This window comes from Xenopus laevis, chromosome 1L, assembly GCF_017654675.1.
Source record: "Xenopus laevis strain J_2021 chromosome 1L, Xenopus_laevis_v10.1, whole genome shotgun sequence".
NCBI lineage: Eukaryota > Metazoa > Chordata > Amphibia > Anura > Pipidae > Xenopus > Xenopus laevis.
The window spans coordinates 110,096,194-110,110,691 of NC_054371.1; the positions used below are offsets into that span (position 1 = coordinate 110,096,194).

Genomic DNA, 14,498 nt, shown 5'->3' on the forward strand with positions numbered 1-14,498 from the left:
TTTTGACCTAGAGGACACAGAAAATGAATGCAGGAATTTTCATGGAAACGAGCACATGACTGACTGTGCCTCGCACAAATGCACTCACTCATGGCTGAACGTGGTCTCTCATGCTGAAGTAATACAGACAAACATAAGCACATACTTTACACACAGGAGCTGTATTATTGAGAAATACATTTTTCCATAATGCCTTGGGACAAGTGACCTGCATAGAAGCGATCTCTGAGTCCCATGTTCTAATTGATGGAGGAAGCTGCCAATCACTGCCGGCTCTCCCAGGGGTAAGGGTGGGGGACAGATGAGCTCATCCTTCAATAACAAGGGAAGGAGACACCCCACCCTTCCATTACAATAAAAGGTCAGAGAAAGCTGACGATAGAAGGGGGAACATGTATGTAAAGCAGAGACACAGCTGTGCTGTCGTGCTCACACACAGAATGGAATGCATAAGGAATACAGCTATCTCTGCCATACTTTTTCAGTTTTCATTTGACAACCTAAATAATCAATATGTACACTTAAAAAGCACACCCTCTCTGGTTTAAATAATTTCAATTAAATAGCCCTGTGTTTCTATAATACATGAACAAGCCGACTTTGCATTATCCCATCCTGCACTTCTTTAATCTATTTGTGATTTCAGCTCCTGTTGCACTGATAATTCCTCTTCCAGTAATCTAGTTCTTAAGAACATTACTGATATTGTTCCAGTAATGCAATATCTGCCTTACTGACTTTGTTACATCTCAGAAGTGACTGGCATCTTGCTGTCATTTTCATTGCCTTATTGCCACTTTCATGCTTGCCGGTCTCCACAGCAGTGTTTTTCTTTAGTGGCTGTATCTGCACAATTTTGGATACATACACTTAGCATCATCAGTTTCTCAAGATCAGTCTACCAGTTGGCTTCTCTCCCTGCGTTCCACACTTCTCCGCCTCCACTGACTAAACCTGCTCTTCTCTGTATTTTTCTGAACTCTGGGTGACTACAAAAACGAGGAGGTGGCAAAAGGGGTGTGAATAATTACTCTTCACCGAGGCCCCTGATCACTGCAGACCTCATTGTGTGGGTGTTAAAACACACTACTTCTAATTGGATTAACCCGTTTGGTGACCGAGAGGGGTGGGACACTCCTGCTGCAGACTCAATCAGTAAAACAACTTCTATTTACTGGTTTAGATAATATACTACCTATGACTCAGTGAAAAGAATCTGCCAAGCTCAGTTCAGTTACTATGTACAGGCCTTTTGGGTTCCGCATTTGGTCAGGGTCCCCTTTAAAGGAACAGTCACCCCAAAAAATGGAAGTGCATTAAAGTAATGAAAATATAATGTACTGATTGTGCAGCACTGGTACAACTGGTGTGTTTGCTGCAGAAACTCTACAATAGTTCATGTTGCCCTGCACTGATAAAACTGGTGGGTTTGCTTCAGAAAAACTATTTTAGTGTATACAAACAAGCTGCTGTGTAGCAATGGAGCAGCCATTTTTAAGATGAAAAATGCACAGGATACTCAAGAGATAACAGATAAGAGCTGTAGTATGCAATGGGATTCTTCAGAACGTATATGCGATCCAATGTACATCCTGTGCTTGAATGGCTACCCCATAGCTACACAGCAGCTTGTTTATATACACTAAAATAGTTTTTCTGAAGCAAACCCACTAGTTTTACCAGTGCAGGGCAACAGTACATTTTAATGCCATCCTTTTAAAACATTTTAATTTTTAGGCGTTACTGTTCCTTTAACCCCACAGCATGGTTAAACATTTTTATCAGTTCATATTCCATTTAATTTTTTGCAAACTAAGTACACAAAAAATTATTATTTTTCTAAAATAAGGGGTTGTTCACCTTTGAGTTAACTTTTAGTATGATGTAGTGAAGTTCTGGGCCAATCTGCAATTGGTTTTCAATTTCTATTATTTATGTTTTTTTGAGTTATTTAGCTTTCTATTCAGCAGCTCTCCAGTTTGCAATTTCGGCAATCTAGTTGCTAGGGTCCAAATTATCCTAGCAACCATACACTGAGTGAAATAAGAGACTGGGATTTGAATGGGAGATGGTCTGAATAAAAAGCAGCAATAACAATAAATGGGTAGCCTTACAGTGCATTTGTTATTAGATGAGTCAGTGACACCCATTTGAAAGATGAAGATGAAAAGAGAAAAAGAAGAAGGCAAATCATTTAAAAACTATACAAAATAAATAATGATGGTCAATGGAAAAATTGCTTAGAATTTGCGATTCTATAACATACGAAAAATTAACTTAAAGGTGACCCCTTTAAGTGGGTGGATCAGTAAATCAAGCTGGGACTGGGGAATTGGGCCCAAAAGCAAACCTTATTTATTTAATATGACATACTATTTACTGACTAGTCTGAACTGAATGGGCTGTCATTTTTCTGATTACTGCACTAACTTTCAAATCAGCCACTAATCCTGCGTTTTGATAGGAAATACATTAAATGACACAAAGCAGAAAGTATAGGGACCATGGCTGACACAGGAAGGCCTTGACAATAGTCTAAGACTGCACTTTTGGGAACTTTTCAACACAAATCAACTGTGCTACTCATTTATTGCAAAAACTAAGGCTAGACCAAAAGCAAATGGGAAGGTTATACAATGACACCCTCCACACACCTATTGTAGCCTTTGTTATATATATTATAAACAGAAGTGGGTATGCTGTTACCAGTTCCAGCAATTGCCAGGAGGGGTTAACAGGTGGTCTGCTGGAGAACATCTAAAGGCATGGTATAAAACTCTTTTCAAAATAAGTTCAATGAATAGTGTTTAAAGATAAACATACTTTTTGACTATTGTTTTTAAAACAATCACAAAAAAATGAGCTTTCAAAAATGTATTTTCTGACTTTTATACGCAAATCAGTGTCAGCTGTTGCGTTTGTAATAAAATCAGGCCTATAAGTCCAAAGATCATTTTGTAAAATTGTTTCCTTTTACCTGTTCCTTGTGCTAAAACTGTAAATAAACTGTCTTTTGCCTTTCCCCATCCTTCTAACTGACCACATGCATTTAAATGTTCTTTCCTCTAGTTGGAAGCTCCAAAATATGCTCCACCTATCTCTTTAAATCTAGTACCTATAACATACGCCCATCGTCTTCTGGAGGGGCCCTAAGGGAAAGATGGGATGTGTGGGATTAATTGCAGACAACCACAGGGAGGCGGGTACCGTGGCAACGTCACCATGGAAACCAGGACGAGGAAGTATCAAGGGACCAGAAAGATGCATAAGAGAAAGAGACCAGCATGTAAAAAGCAGACACGTAAAACAAATATGGCATTTACAGAGTATTTTAAACTGGAAATAGAATACTTAAGTAATATCTCCACCTAACTAAGATAATATATAGTTTCTGTACCATATATTGCAAGGAGATATATAAAACAAGCAAACTATGTGCAATATGCATAAGGGATGAGCATCAGTCACATATATTCACTCAGCCTGAGGCCTCATGTCTTTATATGGCAAGGGGACTCCTGGGTTACTTATCATACTCTCATAGTTTACATTATGGAGGACATTAGTGCCTGCATTTATGTATACAAGCATGCACATTTGCAAATATATAGTCATAATTGAAAATTCATTTCCTAAAAATACGAAAAATTATGGGTATGCTGTTGTTAGACGCATAGACAGACTGACTGATGGATTGATAAACAAATACTCATTGATTGTAGTATAATGGAGAAAGATTTCTGTGCTTGTGTTGAATTGTAGTTGCCAGTGGCTCAGAGATAAAAGCAGGAGGCAGATAAGTGATCCGGATATGCTGAGTCACAGAGGAGGGGGAATATAGTCTGAGTGCTGGGGGTCCTAGACTGAGTGCTGTTCAGGGATGAGGCATAAAACTGAATACTAGGGTGGGGTCCATTTTAATGATAGGGCTACATCGTCTGAAATAAAGTGAGTGGGGAGGGTCAATACTGTATTTTTAATGAGAATGAGAAACTACTTAGTTTGGAAGGAATATTTCAGATGTCCCTTGGGTAAGAGGCAATAAGGTACTTAGACAAAGAATAGAATAAAGAAGACATAAGTACTTATCTGGGCACTTTTTTTTAATAACAAACTGCTAGAATTTCAAGAAAAGCAGAAGTGGTTGTATAGGGTTAAATGCACAGCTCAGCGGCACAAAATAAAGCTGTACATTACAATAAAGCCTTACATTATAATAAAGCCTTATAGTGCCAGGGATCATTATAGTGTTTAACAGCCACATCCAGGTTAATCTCAGTGACATTATGAGAAACCTCAGACTAGTGGGAGCTGTTGCTGGCCCTATAAACATGTGCAGGTCTCTTGCTCTCCTGTAGGAAAGTCAATGGAAGTATCTGCGGTCTATATGTAAATCAGAATTTCCTCACTCTCTGTCATGCTACAGCCTCAAAATGTATAATCCCCCGGGTTTTTTTTAGGTCAAGTGTGCATAAACAAAGTACTTTGGGGGCCCTTTAAATGGAATGATCACCTCTAACTAAGCAATATGTTAAAAGCAAACTGAACAAGTACATGGGGCCTGCCAGCACACAGCTGTCTCCACGAGGGGATAGTAAAATTCACTTATAAAAATAAACCCTGTGAAGTGACTAACGCAGAAGCCTGTTGGATAAAGCGAAAGAAATAACGTTTTGCACTGTCCATAAAACTTCAAGCTTGCAGTACACTTTAAACTAACAGAAAATAGTGAAAATGGTCACCGCACAGTCAATTCAGGTCTCTGAGGGGTACTCAAAGCTTTGACTGCAGAATGGATTACACGAAGGAGCCAGTTTTGTGCTTATAACAAGGAATAGTTCTTTCCTAGAAACACTTGTTGCCTCCAAAACAGTCTGCTTGGCACTATGCAAATTCCAATTACAATCCATGGGGCCAGTACTAGGCAAAATGGGGCCTGCAGAAGGCAGGGGCCTCAAACACTTCACAAAAATATGTAGCAAGCTGAATTATGAACAACATTGATAGATAAGAGCAGTGGTTCCCAACCTTTTAGATACATGAATGAAACCAGCCGGAGCCTACAGACACACCCAGAAGTTTAGCAGCCAATGAGCAGGAGCTAAAGGCAATCACATTGTACTAAAAAACAGCTCTCTACATTGGGTACATCAAGCATGGATGATTGAATATGTTTAAGATGCCTAAATATGTATAGTGTTAGACTCCAAAACTGAATTTGGTGCATATTTGCTTGTAGGAAATGAAAGCATATAAGAAAATGTGTTTTTTTGACTGCATGCATGACTGAAATTCCTAGCTGTCACGGGTGAAATTATTTATGAAAACGATCCTATATGAGTAAATAGTGAAATATAAATCTAATTATGTGAATGTGGCCTTATGAAAGCCCCGAGGACATGTTTAAAAAATCCCTTTGAGTAGGTCTAGCAAGCCATAGACCTAACAGACACATCCACAATCTCCAATGGGAATTACTTCATATCACTCCATTAAATACAATTGGGAATTTTAGAAACAAAAAGTCAATAATCTTCTGTTTCCCAAGGTGACATTTTATTGAGTAACTCCTAGCAATGTTCAGCCCTGTCCATATGTCACCCGCCAAACATAACCTGCTAAGATATCCCACTACATTATAATTAGGGATGGGCGAATTTGACCCGTTTCGCCAAAAATTCGCCGCCGGCGAAATGTCGCAGACGCCCATTAAAGTCTATGGGCGTCAAAAAAATTTTGTCGCGCGGCGAAACTGTTTTGACGCGCGTCTTTTTGTTTTGACACACGCTGCAATACGAGTCTATGGGCGTCATTTTTTCGGCGAAACGAGGCGGAAAAATTCGCCCATCCCTAATTATAATTACAAGTGTGTATTTGTAAAGCAATAACATGCAGTGTTGTATAACAAATCAGGGTAAATAGTGCTGCTGCGGGATATTAACTCCATATAAATGGACACAGGGGGTCAGTGAAGATATCTGCCAATCTGATTGATTTAAGGTCGCCATAGATGCAAATATCCGCTCGTTTGGCAACATCGCCAAACGAGCGGATCTTTCCCCGATATGCCATTAACGAGTATGGCTATATCGGGGGTAATCTGATTGTTCGGCCATATGGCCGAACGATCCAATTACGATGTGCCATGGGCTCCGGCGGGATCGGTCGGGTCAAAATCAAACCTGACCGATCGACCAAACGACCGATCTCCGTTGGACGAAAGATGTCGCCACACGCCACACACGATCCGAAAATCGTACGAATCCTCAATTCATACCATAGGATCTGTGTGTCTATGGCCACCTTAACTTCTGCTCATAGCAGGATATGTAGGGTACCCACCAATAATTTCAATTAGGGGTTCCTTTATCTCCCTAAATTCAGGTAATAGTGTGCAAAGTGGTAAGAAAAGTGCAAATCGCATGAACATATATTTTAACTATTACTAAACGTCCAAAAGGGTCATTATCAAATCTCAATTTCACTTGCATATTAAACATTGGAAACATCCATTGTAATAATAAATTCTTTGGATTGTATTTCCTATGAGCAACAATTTTTTTGATCTCTTATAAAAAGCAGTATTTCCAGTAAAGTGATCCCATACTACATAAAAGCAGGGAGCATGTCCATATATTTGGCTAATTGAACTGTTCTATTATTCAAGTACCCTTCCAGCCTGCTACACACTGCAAGGAGTAATCAGAAATATTGTGGGTGCTTGCAGTGAATTTATTCGGTAGTGGTGCCGGGGTACCTTGTGATAATTCTAACATCTGGCTCCCAGATGCGACCTGTTAATGTGGGGTTCTTCCTGCTCGGAGGCCCCCTACCTCCAGGGATTTCCTTTGGAATTCCATTGATGTATGAGGGTCAAATTACTGAAGGATAACCCTACTCCATTGGCTCCCACTCAGCAAGACATTAAGCTGCCTCTTCCACAATGCTTAAGATCTTGAGCTGCATGCATCATTACCACTGTCTGTGTTGTTCAAATTGCTTCCGTATATTATAGATCCCTTTGTGTACTGCATGATTCCCTATGTCCTTTACTATATATAGCATACCCTTCATATAAATGACAAATTGTACCACTGATATAAATGACACTGCTACTATACATAGGCACAATGTATATAAGCACAAACAAAAATAAATATATGTATATAAAGAAAAACAATTATACAGCTCTGAGAATAAAAACTAAACCAGTAGTAATAGTCACAAGCAATCATCCATCTCTATGGTTGCCATACTTAAAGGAGATGTTCACCTTAGTATAATAGTTTTTTAGTATGATGTAGAGAGTGATATTCTGAGACAATTTGCAATTGGTTTTCATTCTTTATTATTTATGGTTATTTAGCTTTTTAGTCAGCTACTACCCAGTTTGAAATTTCAACAATCTGGTTGCTAGGGTCCAAATTACCCTAGTAACCATGCATTGAAATAAGTGACTGCAATATGAATAAGATAGGGCCTGAATAGAAACATGAGTAATACAAAATAGCAATAACAATATAGATGTAGCCTTAGAGAGCATTTGTTTTTAGATGGATGAAAGCTGAAGAAGGCAAGTAATTCAAAAACTATAAAAAACTATAAAAAAGAAAAAATGAAGACCAATTGAAAAGTTGTTTGGAATTAGCCATTTTTACACCTTTAAGATACCAGTGTAACAGACTGCAAGCTATTTAGCACACAACTAACCCAAACTATTTTATGAAGAATATTTCTTGCCCATGAACTAGTGGTGCAGATCAGCAGAAATGGGAAGGAAAGGAGCTTGCAGTGGAATCTTCTAGTAAAATCAGATTTTGGCATATTCCTAGATTCTATGTTTGGAAAAGAAATCAGTATATACCTGCCAACGGATAACTGGGACAGAACAACTTTCTCAGATAAACTAATGTCCTGCTAATTATTAGCAGGGAAAATAAGTGGAATGTTTTGCCAAAGAAACACTACAGGTATAGGATCTGTTATCCAGAATGAGGTTTTCTGGATAACAGATCTTTCTGTAATTTGGATCTTCATACCTACTAGAAAATAAACCCAATAGTTTGGCTTAGCTTCCAATAAGAATTAATTATATCTTCAAGTACAAGGTACTGTTTTATAATTACATAGAAAAATGAAATCATTAAAAAAAATTGGATTATTTGGATAAAACATGTTTCTGGGTACATATGTTCACTTCGGGTGAAAAAATATCTTGCATGCTTGATTGCACAAATTCACAAATTTGGAAAATTTGTTACCCAAAAATCCACACATTACTTTTTACTGGATTGTAACTAAGGTACCATAAATCCATACTGATGCCAAAAACAATCTATTATTCCGGATAATAGATCCCATATTTGTATTTATAATGCATATGATTTACCTGGTACAGTATAGAATTATTTCCTGTTTTATTATATGTCCCTTGTTTGTTACACACAAAAAGTAAATATGGTGTTTAAGGCATGGGGCAGCAGGATACAGCTGTGGAAGGAACTTCATGCTATGCCAATCCTTTACGTGTGCAACAAATAAAAGACGCATCCATTTCCCATGGAAGTCTCAGGCAGGATGTCTGGAGCAGAAGTGCAACAAACAGAACCCAAACCTACTGTAAGTCTCTTCTACGAAGCCAGATCTAGCACAGTGAGACTGTGGGTCAGTTCTGATATCCTCTGATATTTATCAAGATCCCGTGAAAGCAGCTGTACCAGTGGCCTAACCAGAAGTTACTCAATTCAGCACCTCTAAATTTTGAAAATAAGCTTATTTCATTAACATATATAAGCTGGCTATTAATCAATGTCCCACTGGGTGTCCTATGCCTCTTGGGTCCGCCAGTAGTCTCAGGGTCATCTGCTATAGCTATGCCCGGAGCTGCACAACTGTCATTTATTAGAAGCCCGCCCAATATGAGCGTGCAAAGCAACTAATACTATCAGTTCTGCAAAAGAACACACACACTGGTTTATAATACTGAACAGAATTTTGCACTTTAAGATTTCCTATCCCTCTGTTGATTCCCCTGATTATATCATGTGATTCTAAAATGAGTTCTTTCATCTCTCTGAACACTGTTTACGGACCCCACCCCTAGAGATTGCTGGCTGTTTTAGACTCTGTGATTCCAACTCTCCCTGCTGCAGCCCAATGTCCCTTCTATTCTTACAGTTTTCATTTGGTTCTTGTCCTCCCCCTCTCCTTGCTCTGTTATTGCTTCCTCCTCCATTGCCCCTGACACCTGGTAAGCAGGCCTCAGATCCACAGCCAATCCCCCACCGAGCAGAGCAGGTAGTGCTTTCAAATGGCACTCTGGGGAACCCACACACATTCCTGTACATAAACCTGCTCATGCACCACACTGATGGGCATCACAGACCAGCTATCAAGAAACTACTCTAGTAATGCCAATAAGTAGCAAATAAACATTTTGGAAAAAGGGCAGAGGAATGGGAAGCACCCTGCTGCCGTACAAGGTACACACACAGCATAAAATCTAGAAGCAAAGGACATTTCCTTTCAATGACAAACATCCTATAGCAAGGACACAGGTGGGGGCAGCTTAGTGATCTAAGGGCCGGTATTCCCAACCTGTGGTCCTCTATCCGTTTAGCTGCAACTTCCAGCATCCCCTTGCAGCTTTCCTCTTAGGGAATTTTGGAAGTTGTACAGCAGTAACTATTAGAGGGCCACAGGTTGCATATCTGCGATGTCAGGAATCTGGGACCTTTGATAAGGACACACAGGGGAATTGATGGAGAGGTAGAGACTGCAGGAGCAGCAAATGGAGACAACCAAGAGATCGATAGAGGAAAGCAGAGACAAGCAGGGGCAGCAAATGGGGAGAGATAGTGAGGGGAGTGACTGGGCAGCAGCAGCAGGGATGAAGGGACTGGGAGTAGATAAGACTGCAGGAAGATCAGGAATTTGAGGATACACTGCCCAGCAGAAAAATGCAGGGAAACAGTGAGGGAGATGGGAGTGGTGCAAGCTCATACTGAGAGATGGGAGAAAACGCAAAGAGAAAATATTGTGATGGGGGAGAAATTATTGGGTGCACAGGGAAGGATAGTGCAGGATGAGAATGAGGCGAGGGGACACTATGCAGTTGGCTTGCCTGTTACACTGGCTGCAGTCTAAGTTCAGTCACAGGATGGGGTGCATGGGAAAATGGAGGGGTATTATGGGAGCATCTATACAGGCAAGTCAGGGGAGAGGGGGAATAGATACAGCGAGGGACTAGGTGATACAGGAATGAAGTATCGACGGGCAAAGGATGCAGGAAAATACCACAGTGCAAAGAAGAGCAGTGATTTGAGGATGTAAAGAGGCTAGAGCGTATCAGATGGGAAGGGTCGTACTTACTCCATGGCGCAGGCTCCTCACTCAGCTCGGGGTAATGTGCATGCGGCAGAGCCCGGTCCGGCCCTGTGTGTGTGTATATGTGTGTGTGAGAGAGAGAGAGAGAGAGAGAGAGAGAGAGCCTTCCAGGGAGTGTGACAGGAGGGAGGCACCGTTACAATCGTACCCTTTGCTCAATATTTACTTGCACAGAGCGCGGTCTCTGCTGTACATCTGACGAACAGCCGCCCGGCAGCACCAGCGCCACCTGCTGCTCACAAATGATAGTGCATATTCAGAATGCTCTCAGCTCTGGGTTTTATCCACAGGCACACCTACTGGATTATTTCATGATAAGGTGTCATTTAAAAGGGCATCTAAAACAACAAATGAAGTGCTCCAATAAGGACTTTTACCATTTTTTTTCATTGTTAAGTGATTTACTAGTGGTTTACTTTTAGTATGTTATGGGATGGCTAATTCTAAGCAACTTTACAACTGGTCTTTTTTATAGTTTGATTATTTGCCTTTTTCTTCTGACTCCAGATTTCAAATGGGGGTCACTGGCCCAATCTAAAAACAAATGCTCTGTAAGGCTACAAATTTATTGTTAGTGCTACTTTATATGACTTATCTTTCTATTCAGGCCTCTCCTATTCATATTCCAGTCCCTTATTCAAATCAGTGCATGGTTGCTAGGGTAATTTGGACCTTAGCAACCAGAAAGCTGAAATTGAAAACTGGAGAGCTGCTGAATAAAAAACTAAAAAAACACAAAAATAATGAAAATGAAAACCAATTGGAAATTGTCTCAGAACATCATTCTCTGGTATGCTATGCAGGTGGCATGATATCTCAGAAACCACAGAAAATATGTGGTGCTGCCAGGGGCGTAACTACAGAGGAAACAGACCCGGCAGTTGCAGGGTGGCCCAGGAGTGTAGGGGCCCCAGTGAGGCCCTAATTAATGAGCAATTTTAAAATATCTTTGGTAGGCTAGGCCAAATTATCAACATTTTGGGACCCTAAATTGAATCTGCTGTGGGGCCCTGTAGCATCTAGTTATGCCACTGGGTGCTGCCATAAATTGTAGCAAACATTGCCCACCTTTAATTGTTCTGCTCACTTTAGCATCACCAAGACAAGAAAAACACAAACAAATAAGTAAATGATCCCCTTATTTTACATGTTTCTGACACCTTTACACTTGAAAAGTGACATTTTAGCATTCCAGCTGTTGGAATTATCAAATCATCTACCTCGCAAGGACCAATCATGGAGTTTCTCTGTTTCGCTCAAGCAATAATAAAAACAATAGATAATTAAAACACTAGGCAAAAAGTATGTTTAGCGCAAGCCCTAATGTTAATCAAGGAGGTATAATATGCTACCCCTTAAAAGTAAAACTAAAACCTGACAAGGCATTAGACTATATAACTAGTGCATAGGGTTTACTGTATCAGGCCTGAAAAACTGTGACCCTATGAGAGTAAAAATCAGATATAAGGGGCCATTTATGACTGCAGTTGTGCTCCCAAAATTGCACTCTTTGCACTTCCATATAGTTGTACTTGGTGTTGCTCAGTTTTTCTTGCCTCACATTCCAAGTCAAACTCTGTTGTACCAATTATAGCAACAGCAACCTCCTGACCAGGCAGTAGCTCCAGAGGTCCCCTGTGTCAGTAGGCTGAGAAACAACACCAGATGAACTTCTGCTCCATTGGATTAGAGCAAGGATATTGTGGTTATATATTTGGATTTTGCTAAAGCATTTGACATTGCTCAAAATCAATACCAAATGCTTTAGCAATTAGGGCACTTAACCGGTGAAAAACATTTATACTTGGGGAGGAAAAGATTTATACTTGGGTAGAAAACATGCTCACTGTCTTCAACAATGACTTTAGAAAGACTTGAACACTAAGTCATAAACTTCAGATGGGGTGCATTTAAACAAATAAAGTCTGAGCCTCCTGTGGCCCACCAGATATCCACCTGATACTACTTTTATGTGTTACATAGGCCTTTGTTCTAAATAAGAAAGGGCTAATGGAAAATGTCCCTGGCTGGGGCCCCATAGGGCCTGGGGCCATAAAGAAATCCTTTGGTCACCTGGTAGGCCAGTCTGTCCTTGGTAACATTCAAGCTAAGTATAAGGTATCAGATCAGTACTAGTATTTAGGCCTATGACACACAAGACCAATTTAGTGAATGGGACCTGTTATTCAGAATGCTTGAGACCTGGGGTTTTCTGGATAACAGATATTTACATAATTTGGATCTTCATTAGAAAATCTTCTACTAGAAAATAATGTAAGTATGAATTAAACCCAATAGGCGGGTTTTGCTTCCAATAAGGATTAATTATATCTTAGTTGGCATCAAGTACAAGGTACTCTTTTTTTATGACAGTGAAAAAATAAATTATTTTTCAAAATTTGGATAAAATGGAGTCTATGGGAGATGGTCTTTCTTTAATTTGGAACTTTCTAGATAATGGGTTTCCAGATAATGGATCCCATACCTGTTTTATGTATGCTGATTAACTACAGATGTCATGGTCAAATGCATTCTTTTCTGTCAACATATTTAGCACAGTCATATTGCTGTTTGAAAGTTATCTATATATCTTTTTCGTTTTTTATAAATGCATTGTGCCGTATTTTGAATGATACACAACTCTACCATAGGCACATTTTATAAGTCTTCCTCTTTTCGTGTATCTTGTATGACATTTTAATGCAATTCATTTGCACTGGCCCACAAGCTGGAGTTGTTTGAGGCAGATAGAACTCTCACATTCCTGCTACAAGCCAAGGTGCATTTAGAGCACCATGTATTAACATTGAGTCCCTAGATGTTGCAGGACTACAATTCCTATATTTTTTTATTTTTTATATAAAATCAAGGGTTATCGTGCTGAAATTTATAGTTCCCAAGTATACCCAAGTAGAAACAGAGATGTAGATAAAGGACTGACTACTTTATCCTGAATTCTTTTTCCTAAAGCACTTCCCTTGACAGCTTGACCAAAACTATAGGAATAAGTATAGCAATTGCGGAAGTTTAAGGTAATATCTTTATAGAAGGACTATCTCTAAAGAAGCCAGCTGTCACAGTACCTGGCTTAAACCCTTGTGGTCCAGTGGTGGTGAGGCGTGGAGCTACAGGAGCTTCAAACTAAAGGAGGTTCAAATTATGTGAAAAGTTTGTTCTAAACCCTCATTTTTTATTCCTGTTTTGATCTGTAATTGGGATAATGAGCACTAGCAAGATTGAAGGTCTCACCTAGTGCACAGACTGCCATATGTATGCAGATTTGGAATAAGAGATCCAAACTGCTTACCTCTGTGGTGGTTGTGAGCAAATTGCCACTTTGGAGACTTGAGTTAGAGCACTAGAGCAACAAATAGCAACACTGCGGTCAATTGACAATCTTGAAAGGAGGCTCACTGAGTAGGACCTAGCAGGGTCAGATAGTTTGGGTAGGAACCGAATAGCAGCAGGAAGTTGAGGCAGCTAGTTTGGTGACAGTTAGAAAATCTAAGGTGGGTAAAAGGAAAATGGAGGCTGATCTGGGGTTTATCCAGCCCAACAGATTTGCCAGATTGTATGAAGAAAATGGCTGTGTGAACTCTGGATTGGCAATTCTAGATTGGGCTGATCTCTCTAACAACCGGGAGACCAGTTACTCTAGTAGTGGTGGGGAGGAGAGCAGAGTAGAGTCAGGCCTAAGCAGATTGTGGTTGTAGGGGATTCAATTATTAATTGGATAGGGTAATCTGTCGTCTGGATCACTACAACCAGTTTGCTGTCTTCCTGGTGCCAGGGTTCGACATGTGTTTGATTGGGTAGACAAATTATTGGGTGGGGCTGGACATGACCCAACTGACTTAGTACATATTGGTACTAATGACAAAATAAATGGTAGATGGAAGACCTTAAAGAGTGAGTTCAGGGATCTAGGATCTAAGATTAAATGAACAGTAACGTCAAAAAATGAAAGTGTTTTAAAGTAATAAAAATATAATGCAGTGTTGCCCTGCAGTGGTAAAACTGGTGTGTTTGCTTTAGAATCACTACTATTGTTCATACCGTAAATTAGCTGCTGTGTAGCCATCAGTGCAGCCATTCAAATGAGAAAAGGCAGA

General features: G+C 39.9%; 1 protein-coding gene across 2 annotated transcripts in view; it reads right to left on the reverse strand.

Moving 5' to 3' along the window:
• Positions 1-10,558, reverse strand: part of palm.L (paralemmin L homeolog) — a 51,680-nt gene extending 41,122 nt beyond the window's left edge. Inside the window, exon 1 of one of the 2 annotated variants that reach the window (XM_041572108.1) lies at positions 10,372-10,558. In XM_041572108.1, the coding sequence (XP_041428042.1) occupies positions 10,372-10,376 (5 nt within the window). In that variant the 5' untranslated portion in view covers positions 10,377-10,558. 2 annotated transcript variants of the gene reach the window in all.
• Between the last annotated feature and the right edge of the window lie 3,940 nt (positions 10,559-14,498).